The 21,697-nt window shown below is 40.7% G+C and overlaps 1 protein-coding gene across 1 annotated transcript; it reads right to left on the bottom strand.

Annotated features, from left to right (window-relative positions):
* Positions 1-3,894: 3,894 nt before the first annotated feature.
* Positions 3,895-15,715, bottom strand: LOC149451182 (modulator of macroautophagy TMEM150B-B-like). The gene is made up of 6 exons (XM_089690933.1): positions 15,651-15,715; positions 13,397-13,456; positions 11,891-11,958; positions 7,782-7,909; positions 6,905-7,082; positions 3,895-4,088 (listed from the first exon to the last, which is right to left on the bottom strand). The coding sequence occupies exons 1-6, from the start codon at positions 15,713-15,715 to the stop codon at positions 3,895-3,897; spliced, it is 693 nt and encodes a 230-aa protein (XP_089547059.1).
* Between the last annotated feature and the right edge of the window lie 5,982 nt (positions 15,716-21,697).

Genomic DNA, 21,697 nt, shown 5'->3' with positions numbered 1-21,697 from the left:
AAATAGAATTTGCATAATAATTTGAAACGCGGTGTAGATGTGGAAATTACAAAATCTAGTGCAGCTGTGTGTGTGATAGCCAATCAGCTTCTAACTTTAGCTTTGATTAAAAAAACTCGAAGCTGATTGTTTTTTATGCAGAGCTGCACCACATTTTACAGTCTCCCATTTTAGTAAATCAACCCCATAATTCTGTTCTCAGCAGCATAAGGAGCTCAGGTAAGAGAAACAGCAGCACACTGGTCTACCCAGTGAATGGCTGTACAGGGAGGGTGTCAGGACAAGTCTGTTCATTGGAGGAGAGCAGGCTGAGTTCCCAGCACACCCAGAAAACTGAGCACTGTGCTCTCATGACTAGTGTGGTCAGTTTTTAATAAGAAAGCAGAGGGACTGGCAGGAACACCAGGGATTCATACAACGGAAGCCATACAAAGAGAACGGGATACTTCTTCATACAAGTACAGCTGGCACATATCAGGAATATGAAATGTTGGGTTTACATATTCTTGAAAGGTAAATACATTAAAAAACATGGCCTTAGAAAACAAAAATATCATTTTATTTACATAAGTTAGAAATCATTCACAACTGGACATGGAAATGTTCTTATATGTTTAGATGGTGATATTTGTATTTACACACAAGTGCATAGTCTGCTGAAGTAGAGTGCAGGCATATAGGGATAAGAAGGAATGGTCACTGTATTCGCTGTATTTGAAGATACCTATCCAGAAATCTCACATATGTGCAGCTCAATCATCTCTTCAAACGTTTATAAGTATGAATACTGTTTTTAGTTTTGCCTTTGCAGAGACCAATTCCTATGCTCATGTAAGGCAAAAAAAGGGGTCACTTTAGTCCTCTCCAGCAATACATACTCACTTTTCCTTGCTCATCTGCCGTGCTGGTTGTCTGCTAAGATTGGGGGAAAAGCCCTATGTACCATACACTAGTAAAGTTTTGTTCCCTTTTTGGCATTTTCTGTTTTTGGGGTCAAATCCATGATTGTTTTCAAATCTAGTAAAAAAGAAAGTTTGAAGGAGCAAGATGGGAATTTGTTTTCCTAAATGAATGAAATTCTAACTATGAATGTGTTTTTCGATTTGTAAAAATTATACATTTTGTAATGTGCATGTTTAACCACTTCTGCACCGTCCTATAGCAGAAATACTGCTACAGGGTGGCATGGCTGCGCAAAATCACATACATATATGTGATTTTGCATTTCCGGCCTTGGCTGTCAATCACCGGGTCCCAGGCGGTGATTCCCCACCGGCACCAGGCGATTGCCGAGTATCACCAACATGGGAGAGACCTGTTTTTCTCAAAATTGACAGTCTTTTTTTAATGGTGCAAAAACTAAAAATACAGAGACAATCAAATATCACCTAAAGAAAGCTCTATTCGTGGGGAAAAAAGGATGTAAATTTCATTTGGGTGCAGTGTTGCATGATTGCGCAATTGTCAGTTAAAGAAATGCCGTGCTGTGTTGCAAAAAATGGCCTGGTCAGGAAGGGGGTCAAATCCTCTGGAGGGCAAGTGGTAAAGGCACAAAAGAAAATTGTTTATTATGTCTGGAAGAAGAGTCACACAGCAGGTCTGGAAGAAGTTTTAAGGGCTTTCATACCAAATTAGTTGACTCAACGATGGCAGGATCCAATGCTCTGAGTAAAATTTTTGGTTTTAGTTTCTCTATGAATGTTCAAACAAAATTCTACTTGTGTAGGGCTAGCATTAGTAAGCTCCATACCAACTTGTTGGAATTCACAAAGGGCTGTTTGCTTTTTTCCCATCCCTATGTGACAGCACTGCTATAATTACCAAGTATTCGGTGCTGTCAGAAGAGGGGGACTGAGTCACATGCTCACCCATACTCAGTAGTGGCAAGTACTTTACTTTGCTTCTGGCAGCCAAAGGGAGCGGAGTTAGATAAAAGAAGGGGTGAATATGTGCTGATGGTAACCCACCCAAATATTTTAGTCTTTTTTTTTTTGGAATATAATTTTTTTGTGTGCAGACATATCAAATGCTGCATATCTAGGAAGATAACACTTTGCATAGTGTATTATGAACACAATCGGGACTATTTAGGGTGAACCTAAACTTTCCCTATTTAAAGGTAAAGTAATTAATTTAGGGTCAGTTCACACTACATGTGTTTCAGTTGCTTTTTTTCTGCATCCAAAATGCACAGAAAGTAGGTTATATGGTTGTCAATGTCATAGTTCACATCAGTGCTTGCAGTTCCAGTGCGTTCCGGATGCAGAAAGAAAAGTAGAGCATTTTTCCTGCACAGAACTGTACTAGAACGTGGTAAAACGCATTAAAAATGCACAGGAAGGCACCAAAAATGCACTGGAATGCACATGTCGCTGTTTAAATTGAAGAGAAAGATAAGGAAAAAAATGAACTGGAAAAAATAAAAAAAAAACGCACCAGTCGCACCAAAAACAGGTAAAAACTGCTCATGCAGAAACATCCGGAATGCATCTGGACTGCGTTTCTATAGCGTGAACAGACCCTTAGGTGTTTGCCCACTCTTTACTTACCTTTTGTTCACTTCCCTGTCCCCTTTTCTGCTGCCAGAACAAGGTAGAAATCCATGTCTAAACTCTAGACATTATACAATGCTAAATCTTTCACAAGACTAGATTCTCTCTCCCTGCACCCACCTTCTAGAACCCAGGCACTCAGTGCAGCATTGTTGAAGGGCAGGGAACGTCTCATGCTCCCCCATACCCAGAACATTATACTTCACTCTGACAGGTGAACAAGAAGGTGTTAAGAGTTGTACAGAGTTGTAAAGAAAAAGCAGGGAGGCTCATTTAACTGTGTCTGCTGTTGAGTTATTGAGCTCTGTAAACTGACTGGTTGCATTTGTTAGGGTACACTGAATATTTTTTCATGTTGGTTACTGTGTACAAAATTCGCACACCTTACTTTATATATGTACCTTTTCTAAGAGCAGAAAAAAAACCCTACAGCAAAAATATACTGTTTCTGGGCTGTGAGCCCAAAAACCACGAATCCTACTACTGCTCCTACATTGTGAAATAAGCAGAAAGGCTGGGTCCAGGGGCGGACTGACCATTTGGAAACTCGGCTTTTCCAGAGGGCCCGGGGTCAGTAGGGGTCCCCGTGAGATGCCCCTGGTACCTTTTTCACAGGTTTTTTTGAGTTTGGGCAAGGACACAGGGGCCCCATGATCCCCTATTGCCCGGGGGCCCCATGAGTTGTCAGTCCGCCCCTGGCTGGGTCCTTGACCAAACTGTTCTGATTGACTGTAGCAGGGCAGAGTGAGGATCCAGACCTTGCTGTATTGTCTGACAGGTATGCTTCATTGAACTGAACTAAATTACACATTTTTAGACAGAAGCAACCATTCACATATCTGTATTATAACTGTGTAGTTATCTATTTGCCTGGAGTTTACTTTTAATAAAGCATAGAGTAAATTGGAGTTGCTAACCAAGCAATTAAAATAAACATTAATTGTTTGGTTATTCCAAGTTGATAAAATCAGATTTTCAGAAGCACTATATGATACTATATGATTAATTTTTGTGCATTGATAGATGTACAATGGACAAAGCTTGTCTTAGAATGGGAGGGGGGTACAAGTTAAACATTCCAGAAGTCATATTATCTGATGCCCTGACACATTTTTTGTAAAAAAAAAAAAATAGTGTTGCATTGAAATGTATGGGACACAGAAAAATCACAATAAAGAACTGAAATGTGTAGAACCTCTGGCTCTGATTAAGACATGCTTTGGCTGATATCCAAATGCAATGATAATCCTGGTAAACCCCAATAGATAAATATCCCTGGGTTGCTCCAGTACAGTACAAGCCAGCAAGGCACTTTTGTTCTATATCAGGTGTATCCGAGTCCTTACGTAGTCAGTGTGACAGTGGAAACTTGCATTTCATTAGGAATAGTCATTCTTTTCTTAACGTGGAAGAAGTGTCCATCAATGTGCCAAAATTCAACAGAGAACAATCCAAACAATACAAATAGAATGATGGCCAGAATCCATTCACATATAGCAGCTACTGTTGGCTTTTTGACTGCAGCGAACGCAATCACTGTTAGTCCTTGTTAAGGAATCATAACCTTGATAATAGAAATGCACACTTTTTGCAAATGGTGCTAAAAACCACTTGATTGCACAGACTACATGCGATGGACTGCTCATGGAACTGGGGGAGGATTGGAAACCTTTGGCCTGGGGGGGGGACTGGGAACATTTGACCTGGGGGGGAGAGAACACAACCAACAAGCCCTTTCATGTTAAGGACAGACGTCTGTGAACTAAATAAAGTATACCACAAAGTGTGCCTAGTTAGTGGGCATTGTGACACAAGGGTGGTCCTAAAGAACATGAATTATTTTGTCACCTTTTTCACATTTCCAGTATCAGCTTCCTTTGCAACTCCTAGAATTAAAGCGGAGTTCCAGTCATTTTTTTCTTTTTTTTTTAAAGTTCCTCTGTGACAGTTGCAGCTTATGCCATGCAAAATGGCATATGCTGCAGATGTAATTTTTTGTCTTCCTTGTTTTTTTAAAGATGGCCCCTCATGATCCTGTGCACTTCCATCTTCACTGTGGGCATCTGAAGCCCAGCCGCACTTTCTTCCGGGATACGGTGCAGCTGGCTACCCAGCATGCACCTCCTGCACAGTGAGAAGAAAGCACGGCACACTCATTGCAGTGGGGGATGCCCATTGACTTCTGGGATTGATGACACATACATCCCAAGAACCAACAGGCAGGAGGATGTGATGTATTCGCCACGGCAAGGTACATCGGAAGTGCAGTGCTTCAAGTAGCCTAAAGGTATGAAAACTTTAGGAGAAAAAAAAATGTTCCAAACATTTTTGGGACAGCAGGAAGCATTACATGGGGCCAAACTTTGAAAATCACACTTTAAGTCACATGACATTTCAGGGCAGCTGCCTGACGCTGCCAGGAGTCATTGGTTCCTGATTCTGTTAATCACAGCCAGTAAGGAGGGAGCAGGGGGCGGGACCTAGCCACACTCTGTGTGTCTTATGGATGCACAGAGCCAAATCTGAAGCAAGAATGCACAAGGCGGCAGGGTGGAGGGGCCAGGAGCACCAGCAGAGGACCTCAATAATGGAGGATCGGGGCTGCTCTGTGCAAAATCATTGCACAGAGCAGGTAAATATGACATGTATATTGTTTTTAAAAATAAGCCTTTAGAATCACTTTAACATGCACAATGATTTATACGAATAGGAAGAATCAATGTGTTAAACCACACAATAACTCAGCTTTGTGGATAACAGTCTGCTCATAGAGTTTTTCCTTTGGCATACTGCCTGGATGGTCTCTGTGGTTGATTAGCGACAGATAGTTAAGGGAAAGAGAGAGCAGCTGTGATGATAAAGGAAAGTATGAAGTGGGAGAGAGGCATTATGAATATGTGGATTGATCTGGAATCATGGTCTTACATTTCTACACAGTTTTGTTCACATACACTATATTGCCAAAAGAATTGGGACACCCCTCCAAATCATTGGATTCAGGTGTTCCAATGACCTCCATGAGCACTGGTGTATAAAATCAAGCACCTAGGCATGCAAACTTCTTCTACAAACATTTGTGAAAGAATGGGTCACTCTGAAGAGCTCAGTGAATTTATAGTGGTACCGTGATAGGTTGCCACCTGTGTAATAAGTCCATTCATGATGTTTCCTTGCTACTAAATATTCCACGGTCAACTGTTAGTGGTATTGTAACAAAGAGGAAGCAACTGGGAACAACAGCAACTCGACCACAAATTGGTTGGCCACACAAAATGGCAGAGCGGGGTCAGCGCATGCTGAAGCGTACAGTATGCAGAAGTCACCAACTGTCTGCAGAATCAATAGCTAAAGACCTCCAAACTTTGTGTGGCCTTCAGATTAGCAAACAACAATGCATAGAGAGCTTCATGGAATGGGTTTCCATGGCCAAGCAGCTGCATCCAAGCCTTACATCACCAAGTGCAATGCAAAGCGTCGGATGAAGTGGTGTAAAGCCTGCCACCACTGGACTCTAAAGCATTGGAGACATGTTCCCTGGAGTGACAAATCACGCTTCTCTGTCTGTCAGTCAGATGGATGTGTCTGGGTTTTGTGGTTGCCAGGAGAACGGTACTTGTCTGACTGCATTGTGCCAAGTGTAAAGTTCGGTGGCAGGGGGATTACAGTGTGGGGTTGTTTTTCAGGAGTTGAGCTTGGCCCCTTAGTTCCAGTGAAGGGAACTCTTAAGGTGTCAGCATACCTAGACATTTTGGACAATTTCCTGCTTCCAACTTTGTGGGAACAGTTTGGGGATGGCCCCTTCCTTTTCCAACATGACTGTGCGCCAGTGCACAAAGCAAGGTCCACAAAGACATGGTGAGCGAGTTTGGGGTGGAGGAACTTGACTTGCCTGCAAAGCATCTTGACCTCAACCCGATAGAACACCTTTGGGATAAATTAGAGTGGAGACTGTGAGCCAGGCCTTCTCGTCTAACATCAGTGCTTGACCTCACAAATGTGTTTCTAGAAGAATGATCAAACATTCCCATAGACACATGTCTGAACCTTGTGGACAGCCTTCCCAGAAGAACTGAAGCTGTTATAGCTGCCTAGGGAGAGTCAAATCAATATTGAACCCTAGGGACTAAGACTGGGATGCCATTAGAGTTCATGTGCGTGTAAAGTCGGGCGTCCCAATACTTTTGACACTAGTGTAAGATAGTAGAATACAAAGTGATCTATGCAGTTATAAAACACAGTCAATCAGTGCATAGTGGATGTCTGTGAAAATACATGCCTAGGAAGCTAAATGATAATATAATTTGATTGATTATTGGCATTTCCACTTAATAGCCTGATGCTTTAAAGGATACTTCCTATATAAAGTGTGGTGGTGGCAATACAGAGAATGAATCGAACTGGACCAATCCAGCATCCGCCATGTCTTGGCTTTACCTTGTAGGTTAATATTGTTTGCAACCAGAAATAAATGTTACCAAAGAAAAATGCCAAGAAAGATCCAAACAGATGTGTTTCAGGTTGGTTGGATTGCTGTGGAGAAAAAACATATATCATCCATATCAAAGCTTTATCATTGTTTGTATATGGCAAAACAATCCCAAATCAATTCTAAGAATGAGTCTTGCTCTTTCCTAATAAATCCTAACTATGTTCCTATGGCATACCTTCCAATTTTATGAGATGGTAAAGAGTGACACGTTACATTACAAAGTATGCAGGCAAAGGGCATGCCCCTACCATGTCTCTATTAACACTGACTCTGATGACTGAAGTGTAAAACATTATTAGTTTAACTTATTTTTTTCCATCACTACTTTTCCTTTGATAGTAAAAAATACATTTTTAAACAAATCTACACATCAGTTCAATAAAGGGACAACTTAAGTAGAAAGAAGGACAAAGGGATTTGGTTCAAAGAGACAGACAATTCCTCAAAAAGAGGGCCAGTTGGGAGCTGTGCAGTCTAGATAGATATACCTGTAACAACACCCACTTTTGTACATCATCCACATGGTTTAAGAAATCCTGGACTATGCTAGAAATGTGGGATGGAGAATAGAATACAGCGCTGCTGGCAACTTTTCACCAAAGTAGCTAGCAGCGCTAAATAGCAATAAATCACCAATACAAATACTCTCCTCTCATGGCATGCATGTGTTGATAATCAGACTGGGAAATGATGTTTTAGAAAAGAAAAATAGCACTTTTAAAGGCTTGATGTAGACCAACCTGGAAATTGCCGACCATTGATGTTCCTAAAGCACATAACAATCCCATTGCAAGGCTGGCAGAATTTAGATGAGAATGGCAGTGATAGTCCCTGATTTGTTGAAATCGTATGACAACAATCCAGACAGCTAAGGTAAGAATAAGAACATATTGAGGTCATTGGTTCTCTGTATGTTACACTTTCTTTCACCTATGAAAAGGTACCTGTATTATACTAGTGGGGTGTGTGCAGGGCTTGGTTGTTGCATAGGAATCAGCTGGGCCAAATCTAAAAAGCTAATTTTTCCTAGTCAGCACTCTGAAATTTTTTTCTTGATTTCCTCCTGAAAATCAGTAGTGTACCCGATGACGTGAATGGTGAATGCGTCTAGACACTCCTGTTCTGTTGCCTAATAGCTGTATATATGCAGTGTAAAATCATCTGAGGCTCTGTGCCCCTGACGGCTGATCTCGTGAGGTTTGATGATATCAATCCTTTTCATTTTTCTGGAGAGAAAGCTGTACCTGAAAAACTGCCATGTACTCCCTGCTCCTGCTTCATTTATGCTGTGGATCTGTGCTTGTTCAGCCTGCTCTGCTGCTTCTTGATCATTACTCCAATAGCTATCAGATCACCAGTCATTGGGCGGGGTACACCTCGGATAAATTGGACACCTCCATACAGAGGAGGCAAGGAAAATTGTGTGGTAAGTTTTTGCCAATTCTGTAGGTTGTTTTAAAAAAAGTAGCTGAAAGCATTGCTAAATGCACAAAATATAACCAGATATTAATACACTGCTCAAAAAAATTAAAGGAAAACTTTGAAAACACATCAGATCTCAAAGGGGAAAAATATCTATACTGATATGGACTGGATAATGTGTTAGGATGCCCCATCGTTTGATAGAAAAGAAAGTTATCAATCTACAGAGGTCTGAATTTAAAGACACTCCAAAAATCAAAGTAAAAAAATGCTGCAGCAGGCTAGTTCATTTTGCTGAAAATTCAAAATGGTACTTGATAGTTTGTATGGCCACCACGTGCATGTATGCATGCCTGACAACGTTGGGGCATGATCCTAATGAGATGACGGGTGGTGTCCTGGGGTACTTCCTCCTGGATCTGGACCAGGCCATCACTGAGCTTCTGGACAGTCTGAGGTGCAACCTGGTGGCGTCATATGGACCAAAACATGATAATCCAGAGGTGTTCTATTGGATTTAGGTCAGGCAAGCATGGGGGCCATTCAGTGGTATCAATTTCTTCATCCTCCAGGAACTGCCTGCATACTCTTGCCACATGAGACCGGGCATTTTCATGCACCAGGAGGAACCCAGGACCCACTGCACCAGCGTTGGGTCTGACAATGGGTCCAAGGATTTCATCCCGATACCTAATGGCAGTGAGGGTGCCATTGTCTAGCTTTTAGGGGTCTGTGCGTCCCTCCATGGATATGCCTCCCCAGACTACCACTGACCCACCACCAAAATGGTCATGCTGAACGATGTTACAGACAGGAAAATTTTTCCACAGCTTCTCCAGACCCTTTTATGTCTGTCACATGTGCTCACGGTGAACTTGCTCTCATCTGTGAAAAGCACAGGGCGCCAGAGGCGGACCTGCCAATTCTGGTGTTCAATGGCAAATGCCAATCGAGTTCTATGCTGTGAGGCAGTGAGCACAGGGCCCACTAGAGGATGTTGGGCCCTCAGTCTACCCTCATGAAGTCTGTTTCTGATTGTTGGTCAGAGACATTTACACCAATGGCCTGCTGGAGGTCATTTTGTAGGGCTCTGGCAGTGCTCATCCTGTTCCTCCTTGCACAAAGAAGCAGATACCGGTCCTGCTGATGGGTTAAGGACCTTTTATGGCCCTGTCCAGCTTTCCTAGAGTAACTTCCTGTCTCCTGGAATCTCCTCCATGCTCTTGAGACTGGGAGACACAGCAAACCTTCTGGCAATGGCACGTATTGATGTGCCATCCTGGAGGAGTTGGACTGTTTGTGCAATCTCTGTAGGGTCCAGGTATTGCCTCATGCTACCAGTAGTGACACTGATCCTAGAATAATACAAAACTAGTGAAAAACAGTCAGAAAGGATGAGTAGGGAAAAAATGTCACTAGCCTCCACCTGTAAAACCATTCCTGTTTTGGGGGTTGTCTCATTGTTGCCCATCTAGTGCACCTGTTGTTAATTTTATTAACACCAAAGCAGCTGAAACTGATTAACAACCCCCACTGCTTCTTAACTGACAAGATCAATATCTCAAGAGTTTAACTGACTTGATGCTATACTCTGATTAAAAAGTGTCCCTTTAATTTTTTTGCGCAGTGTATTTATAGGTTGCCTTCTGGGGGATCAGGAAGGATATTTTCCCACGCTGGTGCAAATCAGAGAGGGATTTTTTTTGCCTTCCTCTGGATCAACTGTGGGTATAGGATTGTGTACATGGGGGTTTTCTATTTATTTATATTTTCTATTGGTTGAACAAAATGGACGTCTGCTTTTTTCAACCTTTCTAACTATGTAACCGGGTAACAGGGAAAAAGATCAGCTGCAGGGAGTCTGTAGGCAATGCTGGTGACTAAGTCTTTGCCCTCTGTCTGACATTTGAGGGCAAAGCTTCCACAGGTTTTTGTGAAATAAAATTATGAGGAAGTTAAAAGTGTAGTATAATATATCAAATAAGTCTAAAATGTGAACTAAAGCTACCAGGATAAAGAATACAGATCTACATGCAATGTATTAAACATAGTCAACTTATATAACAACAAGTGCAATATAATAGAAATAGGGAGTTTATTCCTTGTCTAAGCTGTCATCCTCATCCCAATTCCAGGTAAGTGACTCATCTAGTAGTAAAAATATCAGGATGACAGCTCAAGAGTCTGCAACTTTAAATACAGGTCCAACGACAGATCACATACAGTATCTCTATTCTGATGGGGTCCTTTTTGAGCACATACTAGATTTCAAAAATTTGTTTAATATTTTTAATTTCATATATGTCAATATTCTCATATTCTGGATTGTCTGCTTGCCGACCACCCTATAGCAGCTTTACTACTACAGGGCAGCCGCTGTGTGCAGAATCACGTATATACAGTATTCTGTATGTGATTCTGCACTTCCTGGTTGGGTGCGTGCAGCAGAAGCTGATCAGCGGGCGCCAGCCAATGGATGACTGTAAACAAGGCAGAGCTGTGTCCTGTCAGCGGCTTTGCAGGAAAACAAAATCCAGCACATCCCTTAGTAAAAACACCATATAGTACACATATAAACACTGGGGCACACAGTTAACATTTTTATCGCCCTAGATGCCTAACCCCTTCCCAGCCAGTGTCATTAGTACAGTCGCTCATCACCGCCATTATTAGTAAAAAAAAAATTCCAGTATATATATCATAGTTTGTAGACGCTATTACTTCTGCACAAACCAATCAATATATGTTTATTGGAATATTTTTACCAAAAATATGTAGCAGAAAACATATCGGCCTAAATTTATGAATAAATTAGATTATTAAATGTTTTATTGGATAAGTTTTATAGCAGAAATTAAAAAATATTGTTTTTATTTTTTTCAAAATTGTTGGCCTTTTTTTGTTTGTAGAGCAAAAATTTAAAAAAAAAAACCCAGTGGTGATCAAATACCACCAAAAGAAAGCTCTATTTGTGAGGGAAAAATTACATAAATTACATAAATTTCAAAATTCACGCAATTGCCAGTTAAACTAATGCAGTGCTGTATAGAAAAAATGGTCTGGTCGGGAAGGGGGGGTAAATCTTTCGGAGGTCAAGTGGTTAATATGGATGGGGTCGAGGTTTGCCACTGTGAATGGCAGGACAGCATGTTCTACTATATCCACCGCTGTACACACGTGACATTACTTCTGTACAAATTACACATGACAACCAGGAGAATATGGAAGAACGGGAAAGGACAAATCAGTACAGCAAAGTAAAACACCAAAAAAATAGGGAAAAAAATCTAAAAATATCAGAAAAATTGGGTATATCAGTTTATTGTTTTGCTTAAAAAATCATACCAAAACCTCAATATAAAGCTATCTGTTTAAAAAATGTATTGCTGATAGAAAAATATGAAAAACATAGGATGAGGATACTTACCTACCATGGCTTCTACATTAAGAACTTGTGCAAATATACAACTCTGGGGAGGGTATGAGCCAGATATGCTGGACAAAAAAATATGACTGTCAATACTCACAGATCATTTCATCTAGATTAACAATGGCATGTCAAAACTAACCTACAAAGGTCTATTTCATAAGAAACAGAACAATGTGCAAAATGCAGTACCTCAGAGCAACCAATCGTCTTTCACTGCTCTGTGTGTACAAACCAATGAAATGCACATTCTAAGTGGTTACTGCTCTTAACATATCAGTATTGCCCTTCTTTTACTTAGCTAGTCTCTTCTGAAACACTTCTGTGGCTGATCTTTGTATTAAAAACATTGAAGAGTGACGGCTGAAAAAAAAACCAAGTGGTATATCAAGTTTGCCTCATTTTTATGTACTTTTTAATTTTTGTATATAGTATTTTTAACTGGTATTAATGGTGGAAACAAGTGCAGACAGAGAGGAGAACCATTTTAGGCCTTCTCCAGATTTTTCATAAAGAGTGATCATCATTTGATCTGGTTTTCAAGGCATCACAAATGTCTTTGTTACCTATTGTGAAATGTCTGTCTGTAGCACTTTGAACACTGGGGTTGTGAATTATGAATATTTATATTTAGGAACAAAACTTAAAAAATGTACATCCAACATTTCATATTCCTGAAAGATGCCTGCTGTGTCATGTACTCGTATGAATAAGTATCCTGTTCTCTTTGTATTGCTTCCTTTGTGTGAATTTCCTCGTGTTCTTTCCAGTCCTTCTCCTATTAGAGACTGACTACAATAGGCATGAAAGCACAGCGTGGTCAGTTTTCTAGCTGTGCTGAGAACTCAGCCTGCTCTCCTCCAATGATCAGACTTGTGCTAACACACACCCCCTGCACAGCCATTCACTGGAAAGATTAGAGTGCTGTTGTTTCTCCTCCCTTAGCTCTTACGCAGCTGAGAACAGAGGGTATGTGATCACTTATAAAAAAAAAGGAAACAAGGTATTTATATTGCTTTTTTATATGTATAAACAAATGTTTTGCCTTTCATTTAAACTTTAAACTGAATGGGTTGTTTGCAAGGTAAAAGTGCACATATACTTTCAGTGCAAAAGCTTTGATTAAGGGGAGACATTGTATTTTGTTTTTGTGTAGTAAGCCTAGTTCTCCTTTAGTGATTTTCAGCTTTAGCAGTCTATTTCCTTTTTCATCACACAAATGTAATTTGATATTTTGTGGTTGCTGCAGGTTACGTTTATCAGTGTTCTACAGTATATTATTAAGGGCAATCTCTCATTAAGCCAAAAAGTTAAATTTGTCAGAAGAAAGCTGCCACTACCTAACTTCCAGGCTGTATAATAAGTTCCAGGACAAACAATTCAAACCCACAGAAATGTTGAACATGTGCTTCTCTGCTCTGGAGCTAGTATACAACATATGAGTGATGAAAACAGATTGTATTTAAATAAAACTCCATATATAGTATATACCACAATATAACCCACCTAATGTATTGAAAGCCCTCTGTGATGTTGACTGATCCATTATTCACTGACATTGCATACCTGAAAAATAATAAATTATAACGATAAGTATAACCTGTGACCTGATGAGCAATTCCTTCAATCAGTCCCAGAAATCCACCAGGTTCCAATTCCCATATTCAAATTTTTTTTTTTAACACAAAAAGCTCTTTTTGAAAATCACCCTTCTCTCCTGCAATACGCACTTCATTAGGAATGTTTAGTAAAATAATCTAAGTTTCCTTTTTTCTAAGCCCTATCAAAGGTTAACAGATTCAGCCCCGTGTGAATAGAACTCAGCAGAGGTTCATAATAGTAACAAGACTGCGGGGTTGTTCGGGGTTTGTATGGTTCACTTCTCATGCTTTCAGTGTTAATTACCTTGTTCAGGCAATACGAAGCCTCATAATTGCAATGTTTTAACTGTAACCACAGCAAGTACAATTGTTTCTTCATTTTTAAAAGGAAAAAATAAATACAAATTGGGCAGATTGGTTAAGTTTCACTGATACATGCACATCAGTCATATTCAGATTAGTTGTCCAACCTGGAAGACTGATTGACTCTAGACATCACCTGTTGATCCACCACATTTCTTTTGGATTTTTGGGTAGGTGGGGCTTCTTAGCAGCTGTGGTGCTTTTGGAGGACCATAAGCAGGTCAGTTGTCCACAGGCAGCTGTAAAGATGACAAAGGCTTCCCTGGCCTGATAATTCTAATTGTTTGGCTTTAATTTTGATCCTTTGATTTCAAAGACAGTTGCTGTGACTTCATAGTCACTGATCCAGAACCAGTATGCAGCAAGTGAAGTCAGAAGGATGACAGAATTCCTGGTATGCATACTTTTTCTGGATTAGTGACTTTGAAAGTACTGAAGGTAATGAATTATAGACAAGAGAGGAGTATTTTGCCTGCCATAAGTTTAGTTGATACAGCCGATTGGTAGAGGTGTAAGAGCTGTGTAAGGGATTTCCGGCAAGAAGAATCGCGATCGGGAACGCGCATGAGCATAGGAATTCAGGCCAATTAAGGAGTGCCTCTGCTCAGGTTCAGTGCTGACTGGTCTTCAGCTCCCCCCATGTTCTGCTTGTTCTTGGACAATTCCTCCGTTACCAACCCGGCTTGTTCCTGGCCCGACTTCAATTACTCTCCTGATACCGGTTCCTGAGTTCGGCTCTGCTCCTGACCTTGGCTTTTCCTTCTGATTCTGTACTGCGCTGCCCAACTGTTGATGACTCTGGCTATTCCATGACTCTGCTCCAGTCTCTTGTCCTCACTACCTACCTTGTTCTGCTGCACGTCTGGCAATCCACAGAACCTGCTCTGTCTATTATTACGGTGTCCAAATCAGAGGATCATCCGCCTTCCAAGGTCATCATCTGCAAGAGCTGCAAGCAACAACCACTGGCGCTCTTGTCCCCCTGGTCCCTAGACTCCCTCTGTTCCACCATCAGCGGGGTCAGGGCTAGTGACACAAGTGAGGCCGACCTCGTCAATTCAGTCTCCCATCAGGTACGTGACAGGCTGGTTCACACCAGCTGCTGCATTGCAATGCAATGGTTGTTTGCTGTTGAGTGGAGCAGAGTTGAGTGCAGTGATGATTCGCTGAGCTTAATGCATTGCACTGTTTCCTTTTTTTTTCTAATGGAATTTTATCAAGATGATGCGGAGACATGCAGTACTCCTTTCCAGCGCACTGTACCTTCACAGCCCCGCAATGCTATGGTGTTAACCAGACACATAAGAGAGGCATTTTGCCTTGTCAATGCATTGGGATTACACTCAAATAGCCACCCAATGCAGTCCCACTTGTAAATGCAAAAACCCTTTCAAAGTAATTTTGTATTCCATTTTAAAATTTAAAAATCTTGCCTAATCTTGACAGATGGCCAGACCTTGTAGTCACAAATGTTTCCCTCTGATTTAGTTTCACTTTGTTGGAGATTCTGGCTTTCCCCTACTTCTTGGCTAAGGCCTGACAATCTCCATTATACAGTGTCAGTGGTCAGTTTGACCACCCATTGTGGATAGGTAGTTGGACTTTAACCGTGAAACCATAACAAGCAAGGTCCCAGAAACAAGGTGAAGCTAAATGAGAGAGTGGAACAGAAGATGATTTTCTAGCTAAAGGTAATATCAGGCATACTAAATCATATGCTTTTAGGTAGAACTTTTATGTTTAAAAATTTCAGTTTTAGCTCAGCAAATTTTAAATTGTATTAAAATTCAACTTACACTATCCATATCCCAGCCGTTGCCCATACTGTCAGGAAAATCGGCAAAAGAGCCCATGCCCACATAATTTACAATCTAGAAATAAAGTGATTAAAGTTACTGATAGAAAGTCAATAAAAATGTAACATTAAATACACCCTATTTGGTATGAACACAGGTATGGTGACATGGCATACTCATAAAAAGTGTATTACCTGTTAAATAAATATTAGATAAAGTTGACTTTGACCCAACATTAGTGATTCCTACAGACAAGTACTGAGAAAAATACCTGGTTATATTTATACAAAATGTGATCAATAATCAATTCACTCAGTCTCACACATACAACAATGGGTTGCAAGCTCACACATAAACAGAAGTATACAATAATAAAAACCTAATATACAAGAAACCTGTATACATAGGAAATAATCCTATATCAAAGTGAGTTTGTAAAGAAACCTAAATACAGTCCCATAAAGGAGTCCGTGATAACAGATACATTCAATCTTCTATGGTTGTAGCACCACTCTTCCACAAAATGCCAAACACATTTCACCCAGTGTATCGTGAGTCTGCTCCCCTCAATAATTGACCTTAAAGCTGGTTTTGATGGATGAGTGTCTTCTTTCATATTATACACTTTGCCATGCAGTTTTTCAGTCTACATTTTATCTCATTGTTCATATAAATATATCAATCCATAAATAGTGCAGCGCTACCCCAATAATGCTACCCAAATGAAAAAAATAACTCTTAATATGACAAAGTTAGAAAATACTAACACAATCCCCAAAAACATAATATAATAAAAAGAAAAACTAAAAAACAAGAAACAAGTATATAAAAAAAAATCTTATATCAAAGTGAATTCATAAATAAACCTAAATACAGTCCCATAAAAGAGTCTGTGACAACAAATGAACTCAACTTTCTATGGTAGTAACACTGCTCACTTCGATATGTGTTGTTGAAGTCGGCTGGTGAACTACTTTCTTCTACTTCCTTCTACTGGTTTTCCCTAAATACCAAATTCAGGATGAATAATGGAGGAGTTTTCAACAGGACAATAGAGGCTGAGGCTTTTTACAACCTGGTGATCTTGACAGTCATACTTCTTCTGCTAGGGTAGCAACATTACTGTATCCATAGACAAGCAGCCTTTTCACCCTAGGGAAAGACTGCAGAATTCCCTCCAGTCATCTACTCCATAGCATAGGTTCATGCTCATATGGTTTATTGAGGATCTATGTCAGAGAAATAAAGATGGAAGACAAACCTGAATGACGTACCCTCATATGGGCTAGCAACATTACTGTATCCATAGAGAAGCAGCTTTTTCACCCTAGGGAAAGACTGCAGAATTCCCTCCAGTCATCTTCTCCATAACATAGGTTCATGCTCATATGGTTTATTGAGGATCTATGTCAGAGAAATAAAGATGGAAGACAAACCTGAATGACGTACCCTCATATGGGAAAAGCTGTTTAGAACTCTTAGGAAGCTTTGAGGACAATTACCGGGGCGAGCAGACTCACATTTCAGTGGGTGAAGTATGTTTGGCACTTTGTGGAAGAGGGGAGGTAACTAACATAGAAGAATTCATTTTTCTTGTTATCGTAGACTCTTTTATGGGACTGTATTTAGGTGTCTTTAAAAACTCATTTTGATATAGAATTTTTTCCTATATATATAAATTTCTTGCATTTTAGGTATTAAATGTTTTCGGGGGCTGTGTAAGTATTTTCTAACTTTGTCACATTAGGAGTTATTTTTTTCATTTAGGTAACTTTATTGGGGTAGTGCTGCACTAATTTATGGACTGATATATTTAAAAGAAAACTGAGCTAAAAACAGACTGAAAAACTACATTGCAAAATGTATAATATGAAAGAAGACGCTCATCTATCAAAACTAGCCATTAAAAAAAACAAAGAAAAACACATTTGCATTGACATAACTTTAAACCTGATCCAGAGGAAGGCAAAAAACTCATATAATACACAGTTCAAATTGCTACAGCTGGGACAGAATCCCTTCCTGACCCCAAAAGCAGTCAATAACTCCCTGGATCAACAATCTACAATGTTATCTCATTAATATTAGTGTATTAATAGGCATTTTTATTTCTTGAATTTAAAAACACATCCAGTACTTTTTGAAGCAATCTCTACAGTTGGCTAAAATCAGCTAGTGTGAAGATTATTCCAGGGTCTTGCAGATCTTCAGAAAGTAATCCCAAAAGTCAACCTATGGGTACGCCGCTTAGAACCTTGATCATTTGGTGTATGAATCTTTAATCACAACTCTTTGAATATCGCCTACATGGTTGTTTTCTACCTATGTATTGATTTAATTGATCCAAGCCTATAAATATTAACTTACACATTATCAGGTGGATTAGTGCAAAATAGACTTTAGCTATCTCTTTGTAGGCTCTGCCTACTTATTTATCAAAAGAAAATAGATTTGTTTAGCAATGTCATGTCTTACATAAATCTATGCTGGCTATTAAGAACAGTACGGTAGTTTTTCGATCAGCATGTATGCCTTGTAGTCCTCAGTTCTTGCATGTGTGTACCATGGTTTTACCCAAATGTGGGACTGGTGACTTCAAGAAAAATGATGTAAATGTATGTGCAGAAGGATGGGCGCATACAGCTATTCACTTATATGACAGGGTGTATATGCCACCTTCAGCTCCGCCAGCCTGGAAAAGTGCCCGAAAAGATATGCTTAAGAACTTTGGAGGTAGCAAACATCTGTGTGCATGAGGCTTCATTTTGTCTAATAGCTTTCAGAATAAATTAAAGGTGAACCACATTAACCACTTGCCTACCAGGCACTTATACCCCCTTCCTTACCAGGCCAATTTTCAGCTTTCAGCGCTGCCGCACTTTGATTGACAATTGCGCGGTCATGCAACATTGTACCCATATGAAATTTTGATCATTTTTTTCTCACAAATAGAGCTTTCTTTTGGTGGTATTTAATCACCACTGGGCGCTTTACTTTTTGCGCTATAAATTAAAAAAAGTGCAAAAAATTTGAAAAAAAAAAAAAGTTTATTTGTTTCTTTTATAAAATTTTTCAAACAGGTATTTTTTCTCCTTCACTGATTTGCGTTGATGAGGCGGCACTGATGGGCACTGATAGGCGGCACTGATGGGCACTGATAGGCAGCACTAAAGGGCACTGATAGGCAGTACTAATGAGGTGGCACGGATAGGCGGCACTGATAGACAGCACTAATTAGGGGTCACGGATAGGCGGCACTGATATGCAGCACTGATAGGCGGCACTGATAGGTGACACTGATGATGGGTACTGATAGACGGCACTGACTGGCATCACTTCTGGGCACTGACTGGCGGCACTGACTGGCACAACCCCTGGGCACTGACTGGTGGCACTGACTGGCAGCACTGGTGGGTGGCACTGGTGGACAGCACTGGTGGGTGGGCACAGGTGGGTGGCACTGGTGGGCACAGGTGGGTGGCGCTGGTGGGCACAGGTGGGTGGGCACAGGTGGGTGGCACTGCTGGGCACATGTAGGTGGCACTGCTGGGCACAGGTAGGTGGCACTGCAGAGTGGCACAGGTGAGGGCACTGCTGGGCACAGGTGGGGGCACTGCTGGGCACAGGTGGGGGCACTGCTGGGAATGGGTGGGCGGGGCTAGTGGGCGCACAGCTGATCGGAACTTGCGGGGGTCACTGCTGGGCACCGATCATCAGGGCACTGATCATCAGTGCCCTGATGATCGGTGCCGATCCCCGCTCTGACAACTGCCGGTTCTCGGCAGTACTTTCCTCACGATCTGACAGCGTGAGGAAAGTGCAGCCGAGAACCGGCACTTGCATTTTCCTGTGATCAGCGTGTCATTGGACACCGCTGATCACGTGGTAAAAGGCCGGTGGGATCGGCCTTTCACCACATCTCGTGATCAGCTGTGTCCGTAGGACACAGCGATCACGGAGATCGCCGGGTGCGCGCCCCCTGGGGCGCGCAGGAGAGCGCGTTCTGGGAGGACGTCATATGACGTCCACTCAGAACTGGCCGGCCGCGGTGAAGCCGTCATTCGGCTATGCGCGGTCGGCAAGTGGTTAACAGAAAAACAGAAAAAACATGAAGTTCACCTGTCAAAGAGAAATATGATTCCTGCTATCACTAACCTCTCTTTCCAAAATTACTGGTTCCCTGATTATGTTACTGATGGTTTGCCTTCACGAGTATATAGGTAAGGAATTCCAATTTTTCTATGATTTTCATTTGCTACATGCTTGTTCCAGATCTCTAAATTTGAAATATTGATGCCAGACACAGCTAGGCAGTGTTATCTTTTAGGAGCCCAACAATGGCAGATCACATACTGTAATTCTAACCGGTGTACTTAAAGTGGAACTGCACTGCATCTGAACACCACAAACCAAAAATGCTATTTAATTCATTTTTAATATACAAAGCAAACTCCACATCCATGTCTACATGCTTTATTTTGTTGGGAAATCATTTTTAGAACACCGCCCCCCCCCCCCACCCCGGCATTTCTGGCAATCACCATCTTGAGTAAGGGCAGATAATTCATGTATCATTTACTTCCTGGAATCCATCTGCCCTTAGCTCAGAACCCTCCCTCCCCTCCTGAAAACTGCTGGGATTTATGACAGTGTTGCCTCAGCATGGAAACCAGGAAATAGCTGAAGAAATAGTTACATAGTTAGTCTGGCTGAAAAAAGACAAAAGTCCATCCAGTTCAACTATTAAAAAAAAATTAAAAAAATTAAAAAAGTTATAATCCTATACCCAAAGTTGATCCAGATGAAGGCAAAAAAAACCAAGCAAAGCTTGAACCATTTTGCTCCTGCAGGGAAAAAAATTCCTTCCTGATCCCCTGAGAGGCAATCGGATATTCCCTGGATCAACTTTACCTATAAATGTTAGTATCCAGTTATATTTTGTGTATCTAAAGAAAGTTTAAAACAAGTAAATATGATATACTTTCCTATCTATTTACTAATGCTAGCAGTATAAGAATTAAAACTAGTCCATGTTGATTGAGGGAGTGAAGTTCCACTTTAAAGTACATTGAGTTAGGCTTCTTATATGTTTATCTGCTGTCATTTATAACTTCCCTCTTGTATCCAGTAAAATGTTCATCTTTATAACTGCCCTTCCTGCCCATCCTTAGGTGGCTGTATTTGTTTTCTTTTTTAAGATTTATTTCCTTTATTATGACCTAGTAAACAAGCCAGTAATTTTTTTTTTCACTATTTTTTTTTTACATAGTGTCACCAGTGCAGTACAGCATTATAATATAACTGCATGTGTAGTGGTGATCAGGGACACTGACTGGCGACAGTAAAAAATTTTTTTTTTAAATCTTGTAAAATATCGTTTTTCTTTTTTATGACCATTTTTTTTTTTAAATGCTGTAACAGTGTACTACTCCGGAGAAGTGATCAGGATTTTTTATGAAACTTAGATCAGCGGCGATCCTAAGGATATAAGTGACCAATTATTAACTATTTATTCTTATCCAGTTTTTTATACTCGTCCCCTTTAAATACTGCTCTTACAGTATCTGTGGATATTTCCTCCCCTTTTTATATGTTATGTCAGTAACCCCCTATATAGTAATACAAATTTTTGTCCGTATAAAGTATAGTGATATGCGATGCATAGGTTCGTTTATCACATCCACTTTTTTCTTTTTTCCCATTCTTTTTTCCCATTTTTTATTCCTTCTGTATTTATTGTCTCTCCCGGAATGATTTCGGGTGAGAGATAGATTCCCCTCTGTGACGGTCAGCGATGCAGGTCCAGTGGTTACAAAGATGACATTTTTCCTCTTCATAGTTCTTTGATAAAATGGCGCTCCTGCGCGCGCCCCTCAGGCTATATAAGGCCTCCAATTGACATCTGGCGTTTAGTCACACCCCTTTTGAGAATGTACGTGCGCACGAAACGCGTCAAGGAGGAGCTGTACACCATGACGTCACGCCGCCGGAGCCATACGGAGGTCCGGCGGCCATTTTAGTGAGTGCCTGTGCAGCCCCAACTTTCT

The sequence above is a fragment of the Staurois parvus genome, unplaced genomic scaffold, assembly GCF_062004578.1.
Source record: "Staurois parvus isolate SC_StPar_1 unplaced genomic scaffold, SC_StPar_1.0 ptg000548l, whole genome shotgun sequence".
NCBI classification, from domain to species: domain Eukaryota; kingdom Metazoa; phylum Chordata; class Amphibia; order Anura; family Ranidae; genus Staurois; species Staurois parvus.
Note: the sequence above shows the minus strand (reverse complement) of the source record. Positions and strands in the feature narration are given on the sequence as shown.